This window comes from Idiotropiscis lumnitzeri, chromosome 3, assembly GCF_059441095.1.
Source record: "Idiotropiscis lumnitzeri isolate Australia: NSW breed Sydney's pygmy pipehorse chromosome 3, RoL_Ilum_1.0, whole genome shotgun sequence".
Classification (NCBI taxonomy): Eukaryota; Metazoa; Chordata; class Actinopteri; order Syngnathiformes; family Syngnathidae; genus Idiotropiscis; species Idiotropiscis lumnitzeri.
In genome coordinates, this window is record NC_142393.1 from 15,483,392 (window position 1) to 15,496,266 (window position 12,875).

General features: G+C 40.4%; 1 protein-coding gene across 1 annotated transcript; it reads right to left on the minus strand.

Annotated features, from left to right (window-relative positions):
• Positions 1 to 134: 134 nt before the first annotated feature.
• On the minus strand, positions 135 to 12,630 carry tmem201 (transmembrane protein 201). Its single transcript, XM_088291778.1, has 11 exons — positions 12,403 to 12,630; positions 11,870 to 11,990; positions 11,568 to 11,762; positions 11,316 to 11,495; positions 9,711 to 10,048; positions 9,443 to 9,640; positions 5,041 to 5,258; positions 4,413 to 4,475; positions 3,353 to 3,643; positions 3,126 to 3,245; positions 135 to 2,096 (listed from the first exon to the last, which is right to left on the minus strand). The coding sequence occupies exons 1-11, from the start codon at positions 12,501 to 12,503 to the stop codon at positions 2,002 to 2,004; spliced, it is 1,920 nt and encodes a 639-aa protein (XP_088147904.1). The 5' UTR covers positions 12,504 to 12,630; the 3' UTR covers positions 135 to 2,001.
• Positions 12,631 to 12,875: the final 245 nt, after the last annotated feature.

Sequence of the window (12,875 nt, forward strand, 5' to 3'; positions counted from 1 at the left end):
TAGCCAACCAGAATTGTCGATGCTCGGGTCTTAATAGCGCTCGCCAATCAGTGTTGTTGGCTTAACACGTGTTAGTCTGCGCTCCGGTGCCAACAGTCAGCGCAGTCTGACAGTACCACACTACGCGTGCGCTGTTGTTTTTTTTTTTAAAACAGATGAAGGGAAGGCAACAACTAGCGGTCATTCACGTACGAGGCCAAGATCGCTAACAGTAGCATTCACGTTTTGAAAAAAATTGGCATCGGAAAACTATCTCGTAAGTATTTGTGCGTACCGGTGACAAGCTCCCTCTCAGAGCATCTTTTCAACACAAATGGCAACATTGTAACTTGTGATCGTGCATGTCTGATACAAGCAATGGTGAATATGCTGCTTTTTTTAGCCCACAAAAAAAACAAATACAATACAATATAATCGCCAGAAGAGAGCGCTTCGTACTTTTCATCAAATGGTGACATTAGTGATTGTATTATAATATTGAGCAAATTCTTTGAAACTAAACTGACTCACACTCGTAGTTTTGCGAGCATTGTGACAAGCTTGTGTGTGACGTGTGTGTGTGGGTGTGTGTGTGTGTGTGTGTGTGTGTGTGTGCGCATGCGTGAGGAAGAGTGCAGTGGAGGAGATGAGCAGATATGCTGCAGTGGCGAGTGAGGAAATGAGAGACAAGTGTAAAGGAAAAGTTGAAGAGTGTAGAAAATAAAGCAAGTTGAAGCAGAAACGGATAGCAGTAGAATTTTAATGCATTTTACCGTGTAAAATACAAAAAACGCAAATCGAATCGTTATCGTAATATTGGTCTGAATAATCGCAATTCGTTTTTTTTTCCAAAATCGCGCAGCCCTAGTCCTGAGCATTAAAACTGAATAGTTACGTTTGTCAGTGAATAACGGATGGCAGAGAGTCCATACAAATATCCACAAATAGGTGAATCAGTGAGTAGTGAATCTCAAAAAGACCAGGGAACACTGTGATGGGGGTTCGATCCCCGACCATTGTAACCATGTTGAAGTATCCTTGAGCGAGATACTGAACCCCCAAGTCGCTCCTGATGGTACATCTTCAGTACGTAGCTGAGGTAATCGTGTGAAGCGCTTTGAGTACCGAAAGTAGAAAATTGACAGCCCATTTACCAAATAAAATATGTACTGTGACCAGGTCGGCATGGTTCTCTAATGAGCACCGTACCTCTTGGTATGAACTTGAAGACTTATGGCACAGCTGGGCAAGGTTTATCATTAGTATGTGGAGATTAACTGAATAAATAAAACAGAATTTGGCCCAATTTTTATATTTTAATTACAGAAACGTAATTATATCAAGGCCACATACTGGCATCTTATTAAAACAACACAATGTACTGTTTCATAAAAAGACGTTTTCATATTTAATACAATTGGCCTGTTAGAAAAATTGATGTTGCAGTTCACTCGGGCAGCTGTCCACTCGGTTTTGCACAACGGCCCACTTTCACGTAAGGACTTATTTTTAATCGACCGTCAAAGCCGCGACGCTGCGAGACGGAGATAACCGTTGGCCCTCGCAAGCATTTGACGTGGGCGCTGACTTGACGTCAAATTGAGTCTGGCCTGATCTATTCGTAGTGCAAAAGCACAGAGATCGACTTGAAATGGAGCGCAACATTTAATATCCAGTCGTCATGCGCACTAACCATTTTTCTTTACCTGTCTGGATTCAAAATAAACCAGAGTAGTGGAAGTACACACAACTGGTGAGCATGACATTGCACCCGGTCACTGTAAACCGTCACGTTAAAAGGTGTCTATAGTCGAAAAGGGAGCAAAACATTGCATTACTGACAGACATGAAACACGCCCAGATCACACCACTCTGTATATTTCAGTCAGATGCTTGTTCGCAAAAGGCGATTTTCATGCTAACTCCGAAAGCTGCAGTCATTCTTTTCTATATTCTAGTCTTTCGAAACAAGTAGAGACAGACCTCGTGGGCCAGGGGAACAGGAGTGCGGGCATCCACGGTTCATCTCCAAGTGTCGGACATCCAGAGCGCGGCAAACAGCAGGTTGGTGCTCAAGCTGATGAATAAAAGCACCGGCCAAACCCGTCGTGTCGAATCTGTGCAAGACCAACAAAATTAATCTTTGCTATTATGAGTTGAGTCGGAACAAATCAAACACTGAACAACCAACTGGGGAGGATTGGTGAGCATTCTCAGGTCTACTTTATACTTAACTACACATTAAAGAGGCTTAGAGAATAGCCGCCACTGTGATTACATAAATTTGACGCTAACCTCTGAGAGCTTTCCAAAAGAAGCACAAAAATCTAGTCGAGAATTTTAATACACTTTCCACAACTTGTGACTATTGGAAATGCATAGCCAGCCCACATTAGAAATTTGAGATACTGTAACTCCTCAGGGAAAAAAAGCTCAATCCAGAACATTAAAAAAAAATTCTGTGTGTGAATTTGAAACACTTATTTCAAAAGATGAACCACTTAAAATGTCAGCAGATTTCAGGTTTTAGGATGAACTGAACTTTACTCTTGTGTTTTGCTTCTTATTTGGCTTTTTTGTGGCAAGACAGACCAGGAAAAGAATATACATTTTCCTAATTCTTTTGAAGAGCATACTTTACAGATTACAATTCGCCATTAAAAGGTAACATGTTGTGAGACAAGTTTAAAATGGGTTATTTCAAAAAAATTACATATAAAAAATAAAAACACAAACACAATCATCTTTTGTCCTCCGGCTTTGTCATTTGTTACTAGTTAGGCTGTTAGGTTTTAAAATCAGCGGCGCTTAACTGACTTGTTTTTGTTTCAACCTATAAAGGTTTCTTTCCTATTGGACACCCGGTATATTAAATCTGAACAGAACTACTCTGACAAGCGATCCGGTTCAACATTTAGAGGGTTCCACGATTAAAACTAAAAGTCAACTAAGAACTCATGACAGAGATGCATGTGATCTCACTAAAAAACAAAACACGCAACCCCAAAACTCAATTCCAAACTTTCATCAAACAGCCATTACATGAAAGGTTTTCAGACCGCTGGCATTCAGCTAAAGGGGATCCTTTCAAATAAATCAACACGGAAATAAATAAATCCAGATCTGGTCTTTCTGGACGAGCTTACTTTGTGAGGAGTGGCAGTTCTCTGGCAACCCTGTCGTCGTGCCAACCAGTGAAGTGACAGACTCAGAAGTGCTGCTCGCTTTCTCCTTCACACTATCATCTTCATGTATTGAAGTCAAATCTGTAACATAGTGACAAAAAGAAAATTACACATTTTTAAATGAGCATTTGTGAGCAGACGTCCTCGTGGCCATTTCTGCCAGTGCCGCGGCTGTACTCACTACTCACCACTCTGGCTTGGGAAAAGGGGCATGTCAGGTGAAAGGCGACCACTGTAAATGGAGGTCTGGTCCACGGGGAGAACATGTGACGAAGACACCAGTGGGGACCTGGAAGCGGACTGCGACTTGGTGGAGTACAGCTTGGGTTTGGGGCTGGCGAGGTTGAGACGCGCTGGGCTGATGAGAGGACGACTCTGTCTGTCCGAACCCGAGCTGGACGTCGCAGAGCCGTCCAACGAGGGAGTCGGCGTGAGCCCGGGCGATGACGGCCGACTCCAGGACTTCATTGAAAAGTAGTCTGTGGCAAACAGCGGTAACAAGACGGCACGAATTAATGTACGTTCGAACATCTGGAACGGTCCTAATTCATGTTTCTTTATGTCCAATTGATGACCGAGTAAAAATTTATTAAAGCAGTAAAGCAATTAGTGGCCTTAGATCCGGTGCACACTGAGCGATGTGGCCGATTTGAACCAAACAATCTGCAACAAATTAGTAACGGAGTCCCAACCACACGCTTGGCGATTGATACCAAATCTGCAATGGAAAAACTGCGACCCCTGGTGTTATATGGAAACAATGCTTTGAGGCTGCAAAACGCAACAAATATTAAAGCAAAATAACAATACAATAAAAAACAGCTTCTGGATGAGAAAGTGCAACTTTGTTTTTGTATGTTTGATTTGTACTCAATGTACAGACTTTATTTGAAGTGCTGGTTAGAAGCAGTAAGGATGTTTCTAAAGAAAATAAGCCAATAGCGTTTGTGTCGCTGGCGTTAATAAAATTGCAAATTTAGGGACTACATATTGTTTTTAAGGAGCATTATGGAAATAAATAATAATTTTAGACACCCTATATTATTTACAGACAGGTACTTGGGCAAGCAAAAATGTTGCCAAAATGAAAAAGATTGACTGTAAAATTCAACAAAGGTTTTATGATGGCAACATTTTGATCGGTGAATTGATGACTTGAGTTAGCATGATTTCTTATGAGGACATTTTGTTCCAAAATCAACCATCTATCTCCCAGAGCAGACGGTGGGGACCTTTGCTTTTCATTACCTGAGGGAGGTGAGTCTTTGTAGACTGAGGCTGGTCTGCTTCCACTGAACAAGTAGCCTGAATCTGAAAAAAAAAAGATACATACATACATAAAATGAATACAACTGTAATTCCACCATGCACTTTCAGCAGTTCTTATTGATTTGCCTGTCCCCCATACAGGAACAACTTTTTTTCCCCATGGATTGGACATGTAGAACTCGTCAGGCAAAACGGAATCTCTCGCACCTCCTAGTGGTAGAAAACGATCATTACAGCCTTTGGTGCCACAAGCCCGCTGAACAAAGCAAAACTAGAGTGGGTTCTCCGCTTCCGACACATATTGAAATTCAAGAATTTGATGTTACGGACAGATGACGCATAGAGAAATAATTTGAGCAGCAACCTAAAAATATGCCGTCACGCGACTTGCTCAGTTACTGCTGAACTGATCATTTATCTTATTATTAAGTTGCGATTGATTAATGCACATTTACTTAAATTATGGTTTTACAACTGCATCAGCCGGGGTTCATAATAAACTACAGCGTGTTCCAACTCGGGCACAAATATGCCCCGGATGCCGAACCCCATCACCCGAAGACCCAAAGTATGTAAACTAAAAACGGAACGGAATCGTGAGCGCTACCTGTCGTGGAGAAGGTGGAGATGGTGCCAAGGCAGAGGGCGTTCTTGAGACGGTGAGGCAGAGAGGAGAGCGAGCCTTTAGGTTTTGGCGGGGACTTTTGCTGGTTTATGAGCTTGCCGATGTTGGGAGGAGGCGCAGGGATGAAGGCGCGGATCATTTCAGGAGTAAGGAAAGCGGCCTGGTTGCTCAGTGAGCGCATGGAGGAATCCCCGAGGTTTCTGCAAAACAAAAGCAGTGACAGACTACTAACCTGCAACTGAAATGGTAAACAAAAAATGGAGAGGACAGCAGCTGGCAGCTTTAAGCAGAGTAAATGAGTAGAAAGAGAAAAGAGATGGAAGGCTATTGATTTTATTTTACACTGACAATTTGAGCGCATATAAAAAGCCGTTCCATTTGCTATTCTTAATATGAATTGAACTTGAAGTCTATGCACTAGTTCACTCATTCCCAACTACCAAGATTTTTTGTTTTTTATAGAACCGTCTTAATCGTAACTATTTACCCACTACTTTATGAAATTGCAGCACACTTAAGACAACTTTAGGAAGACATGAGAGGGAAAGTCTGTACCAGTATGTACTTTAAACTGGAAGTCAACAATTTCCATTGAACGCTCTTACGTCTTTATTTACTCTACTAGCATGAAATTGCTGACTCGTGTACGACTTCATGCAGCTAGTAGGACATTTCTGGAAATTCCTGCACCCGAGTGGGACGACTTTGGCATAATAACATGGTAACATTTTAATTTATCTAATCTAACTTTATTAGTATTTATTAGTGCAAAGATTTAAACTCATGTAGTTTTATCTCACTAGTAACAGTCGTTGTCCTACTAATATAGAGAAATGGCCCCCAAAAAAATTACTAGTAAGAGTCGATCTACGAGTGCTCTGTATTTTTACTCGAGAGGATGACAAGCGCAGAAAGGGAGCCTTGAAGCTAGATGTCGAGGACATCGAATAATTGAGCGGTGCAAATGTCAGGGCCAGAGAGGAAGCTGCAGGAGTCAAACAGCGAGCAGCAGCTGCACTTGCATGCGCGTCAAACAAGCTTCACACAGTGAGGCCACTGACTGGAAGCTACATTTGACAGTTACAGTATACAATTGGTGTTTTCAATAACTATTTGAACAGAACGGATTTGTATTCACCATATGGGGGGAAAAAAAGGACACGTGCTTACATGAGCTGTTTATTATATATGCACAGCAAAAAAATCTTAGTCTTAAATAACAGTAAATTGGAGGGGGGGGGGGAAATCAGATTTCAGCATGCAGACAACTTACAAACATGAAAAATACAATCCTTGACAATAGGTAGCATCGCATTCAAGCAGGATGTTTCGACTTTTTGGACACCTTTCAATGGCGGGCTGCCCGTTGACTCCCATTTGAGAAAGTTATAAACTAACAACCACAATGTTACAATTTTGCTAATTTACTAATAGTATTAGGATGACATTGGGGGAAAAAGAATAATGCAAAAAAGTTATAAACGCTCAAGAATAAATATCGCTAATCATTGTGTGGATTAAGTTGTAATACTATTTATTCCGAGAATAATATCTTGTGACAGAAAAAACACTCAAAATCACTCATCCATATATTGCAGGCCACAAGAGACAGCAGCTGCAGGTCTCAGACTATTGTACTTCCTGTTAATTCCAACACTTTCTTTTTCCAAAGATTACTTCATTTTCAGGGTGTCCAAAAGACTTCACATAATGTGCAGGATTATTAATGTTACAGTGCTATGAAATAAACATTCACTACATTCATAAAACAAACGTGTTTGGCTTTTAAAGCTGTGTGGCTACATTTTAAATAACAGTTTAAAAAAAAAAAAGTAGTGCTTTTAAATAAATATGCTTATCACATTCAGCATTACAACTGAAACCGGTGTTCTACCTCAAATCATTGTTTCCCAACCTTTGAGCCAAGGCACCCATTTTACAAAAGAATAATCTCATCGCGCAACGCCCAACAAAAATACTGACATGATGATCTCGTCTCAACAGTACTCCTGAATTGACCAACTCAATATAAAAACTTGGCCCGTTTAATTGAACACCACGACAATATTCCATGTCTTATTCTGTTGTATAAATGGACGCAGGCGAACGCACTTTATTTATTGCAGCTTCTACCATCGACTGGAAGAGCATTTCATCGTTCTGTCTTTCACTAAATGTCGCTGGCAAAGACAGATAAGCACAAATATATTGAAACCCATTATGTAATTGTTAGGAAAATTTGATTTTATGGGTTGATTTCATGCGGCAACCCAAATGCTCAATCACAGCAGACTAGGGTGCCGCAGCACCCTGGTTGGGAATCATTGCCTCAGATCGTATGCACCGGAGACAGTTGGACAGTTGACAAAAAAAATCAAGCAAGTGGACAGTGACAAAAGGGCGGAATAAAAGGCACACACCAGCCAAATGAGCCATAGTGATCAAAATAAACCTGTGCACGCAGTTAGAAGTCACACTTGCACAGATTTCTGAACTTGTACCAGTTGGTTTAATTGACAGTACACTTCCATGGGACAGTTCATTAGGTACACCTTGTAATATTGGTCTAAGTTCTCATCTGTTTGTCCATAGAAACACTGAGCAACGTTGAAGGAACATTCCAGAGAGACGCTGGTTCATTACCCTTTGTTCAACCATGATACAATTATCTTGATTGGCCACATCCTCATGTTGAGCTACTGGGCAGCAGAGGGCGTTTCAGTACAGACACAACCTATTTGCCATGATTGGAACTTGACTAAGGGGGGGCATCAGTGGAAGTAAATTGTGGTCAGAAAGGTGACTGGCCTTGAACATGGCTACAAATTTGAAAGCAACAAGCTACGGACGTGATTGGCTGAGTAGATATTGATGTCCATTTATGATCAGTTGAGCATGTGTACCTTATGAAGTGCCCAGTTAGTGTATTCATTTTGACATCTATTTACAGACGTGGAAAGAAAACTAAAGTGAATGTGGCTACAACACATTGGCTGATGTGTGGAGGACAACATGAACAGACAGTCATGGCTATATTCAGATATCAAATAGTACAGAAGAGAGAAAAAAAGAAAAGAAAAATCAACTGCCATGTGCCTAGAAAGAGTTACAAATCAATTCCTTTCAGATGTTGATGCTACAACATCATTTTCCTCAAATACAGTGCAACATCATAAATATCAATAGCAAATTCTCAACAAAGATAACTCTTGACTACTTTGAGATACACTAAAGTAATTCAGTGAGAATTAATTCAACTGAGGCCGCACCTGCATATATGGGACGTTTCTACAAAATATGTAACAAAATAAGATGCTATTATAATTACAATATTTTTTTTCTCTTCCCTTCATAAATGTGGATGGTGTGGAGGAGGAACTTTAGTGTGTTTCAAACAGTTTTAATGAACGGAAATCCTGTATAATATCAGCATATTATCTTGACTCATGATTTAAATATTAAACTGGTACAGTTGATAAACTGTCTTGTTTGAGCAGTGATACAAGGACGCCCCATAGGAAAATGGTTATATTTACAGCTCCTGACAAAAGGGAACTAAGTGACATAAATAGCAAAAAAATGAATAAATTATTATTATTATTAGGTTTTGAACGAAATGTGAGCATAATGAAATTTTTTAAATAAATTGAATTCTCAAATCTGCCATATCCTTTAAATAACACAAGGAGGGATTATGAAAGTAGGCAAATGCATTATTTTATTAAACGGGGGTTATGATGGCAGCAACACAAGACTTTTCACGGTTATTAACGACACGCAATTAACTCGTATGTGCAGTGGCGTAAGAAAACACCTCCAAGCAGCACAAGAATGCAAACTCATTTAGCATCATAATTCGATAGTTCTAAATTCACGGCCGATAAGTGTTTTTTGTACAAACATTTATTGTGATAATGACTACTACTGCACGTTCTAACTTGCGTGAGAATTCGGGTTGCATTGCCGCCATAGGAAAAGAACTGTCGTAAACCGAGGATCCCCTTTATGACTAGTTTATCAGCTATTTATTTCATTCTGTGTGTCTGGTTTTGTTCCACATGACGATGTTGTAATGTACCTACCATTCAACACACGGCTTCAATTTATTTGCTATTACTAAAGACTGGATTTTTCAAAATGGAAGTAATAGTAGTTGTATCATCTAATGTGTGACGCAAGTCATTGGTTTGCTAGCACATAACATATGATAAGCACTGTGTACTGTACCCCCGGAATAGTTAAGGTTGATTTGTGTCTCACTGACTTGTGTCGTCAAAGTCTGACGCACATTTTTGCATGATTCTGGTTTTGTAAAAGATGAATGAATGAATGTGAAGCAGCAACAACAACTGAAGTACAAGCACATCAGCGCTGAGATTCTGACCTTTGATATCCGCCTCTTCGTTGACTCAAAGGGTTGCGCCTCGCTACGGCAGCGGCAAAGCTGACGAGGCAACAGAGCACTGTGGTGACGTGTGTGGTCGTCCAGTTGGACGCGTCATCCTCGACGTACGCCGCCAGGAGATGGCAACACAAAACCAGGAACCACAGCACCGAAGACACTATGTCGATTCTCCTCAACCTGATAATAACACCAGATGGACTGTTGATTTTCCTTTTCAACCAGACATCCACAACAGAGTGCGACTTACCTGGCTGATCCTGCTAATAGAAGACCAATGAGACACAATGACAGGCCCACACAAACGACTGCCATGTGATTAGCTTGTCCAAAGAGCCACAAGAGCTTGGCATACTCAACAAATGTGACTGGGAGGAGGTCCAGCAGGCTCTGCCATGTCGGTACGCCTCCAACGCTGCCATTGTTGGCGGCGGACACATTGCGGGCGACAGTATGGAGAGTATTCAATCTTCCGTTTGATGCCTGCCGATCGGCCGAGAAAGTCATAGCGAGCAGGAAAGCACAAATGAGGAAGGAGATGCATCTGAGCAGGACGACGGCCAGAGGACATGACGCAGAGAGGGAGCCCTGTGGAGATAGAACGTCATGGATTAGAAGCACTTTAGACAACCTTCAGTCATGATAAAAGTAGCCTAATTTAAAGGGCATAAAGAGAGGGATGCAAACAATTTGATATGAAAAGTGACATCATTAACTAACTAACTTAAAACTAAGCACAATTTTAAAAGGACCAGCGTATATGAAGCTTTTGCGGGCCACATCATGGATTGGTGGGAAGGCTCGGGGTCTCAAATTTGACATGTTTGATGTGGTTCCTAATCCACGGCGATATATTCAAATTGGATTCAGGTCTCTTCAAAATGTGGCTCAGAATTTCATACATAACGGATATCTGCCATTTTTATTGCAGCAAAAATGCACGGATCAAAAATGCCCAGTCAATGTCAACTTGATGTCATAAAAATAAATGTCAAATGAAAATACAAATAAATGCATTTATAAAAAAACAGCTGCAGTAAATCTAAACTAAGAAAAATGGATAAACAAATGATGCATTAGATTTGTGTTGGTCATTAAGGAAAAATGATGGTGACTGCGGGCAGCAGAGGAATGTTTGCATTTTTCTCGGGCAATAAATTTAAATTCTATACATCAACAACGATACACTTTTACATTGTAATAAGAATACATGTTAAAGAATTAAAACTAAATTAACTAAACTGCAATCATGAAAATGAATGGAGTAAATCAATGGATAGATTCCTGCGCACACTTTGTAATTATTTATTATTTATTTACCATATTTTCCAGACTATGATTCCAGAATATAACTCGGACCAGCCCAAAAATGCAAAATGAGGTAGAAAAAAAAAAATGATAAGTCTCATTGCAGTATAAATCACATTTTCTGATGGGTAATCTGTTTTACAAACGACTTGATAAAAAAACAAAAAAACATTTCACCTTGGAAGGCAAGTTAGAACATTAATAAAGGAATAGAGAACAAGCTGAATTGGTGTTGATCTGCTAACACAATGAAGGTTATTCAGCAATACGAAAAATGAACAGAAAGTGTCCAGTGCTCACGCAGGAACAGCCAACCTATTAAAAAAAGTGTGATTTACGGTCCAGAAAAGATGGTATGTCCAGTCGAAGAAGAAGAAGAAAAAAAAAACAACACCATTGTTGTAACTCAGATCACTCGGAATGTACGTGTAAATAGAGTCCCCCCCAAAAATATCATATCCATCACAGGCACTGGGCAATTGGATGTGTATTGTAAATCCAGTTCTAGATCAGTATTCACTGTTTTTTTTTCATGCTCTGCGCATACCTTTATGAAGCCTTTCAGCGACTCTTGTGTGCGTCTAAGATGATTGCTGAGCAGCACGGTCCTAAGCTGGCGGTTCTGATATTTGATGTAATAGTCAACAGCTGCCTGACATGGCCTGCACAGCTTGTAGTGCTCTTCCAAGTGACACTTGTAAGCGTCAATCTCATCATCGTAGTTCCCCTAGATAATTAAAAAGTAGGGATTAGTCTCCTCAGGCTTGACAATGACAAAGCCAGCATTTTTAATACATACATCGTCCTTTGGTATAAAAGAGGCCAGAAGCTTGATCGTAGTTGACTGGTTGTGATTGCATTTCCTGCAAAGAAGCATCTTGGAGTTTACCCACTGCGTGGTACCAAGAGTCACCTGAGTAGGAATACTCCCAAACACTCCATGGTTCAGATCTTCTGTGTACTGGGCTGGAATGGGCTTGTTGTAGTCGCCATTCTGATATCAGGACAAACAAATGTTTAGTAATGCAACACAGACTTCTCGTTACACCTGCTGTAAAAGCGCTATATAAATAAAGGTGTGTATGTTGTATGGAAACTTACATCCTGAAAACCATTGTACTGGTCACAGCTGGGACAGTCCCAACAGTTCCTGTTGCCATATGGAACTATTGTGTCATGATTGCAGAACCAGCAGTTCACTGCAGCATTCGGGGGTGTTTTCCTGTCAATTGAGAGTTTGTTTGTTGGTTTTAAATAATGACGTCATTTTGGGGAACCACAAGGGAGAGACATTCACCAGAAACAAGTAGCTAAGGGAAAGGAGAGTTGTCAATGGATTATAGACTGGGAGTAATCTGAAGAGAGTAGCTCGCTGCTTGGTCTTTAAACAATTCGTTTTGTGGTGGAGAGTAAGAAGACACCTGACTCGTTTTCATCTCATCATCTTCTGTATCTCCACGCTATCATGGTTACATTACATGGTACAAGCTAATAGAAAACAATAATATATTCGGCGGTCGAAGATTCATTATTGAGACACACCAACATCACCTCACACATGTTTAAATAGTCTTGCTGTTTTCTGGTTGTTGATAGTAAGAGTGATGGGGTACAGAATCGTGCCATGTTGTTACCTGTTAGCAAGCTTGTAGATCAGCACGCCACCGGCCACGAACGCTGTAGCGCTGTACAAGACTTGAGGATATAGCTGCAAAAGGTCTTTGAACGTCTCCATTGCATGAACAGAAAAGCTGCTTTGGAGAATAAGATGTTAATGCGTCTGGTTTAAGGATTTTCAGTGTCCATGAAACAAGCCAAACTTGAACGCGGCAAATGAACCTCTCTTTTGTCTACGCCCATGTGTCGGAAACGGAAACTACGTCATCAAGGGCGCGTTGAACGAGTCAAACTTGAGATTCTGGATAACCCTCTGATTGGTTAAAATATGTAACGGACGCCACTTCATTAAAATATTCACCATAATGTCTGTTTTTAAATTAAGTGTTGTATTAAAATTAATAACCCAATAAAGTGGTTATATTCAACCGAGGACTATTTTGATTATATGGAGTTATCAAGAATTATGGTATTGCATCTTCCTTGTCAC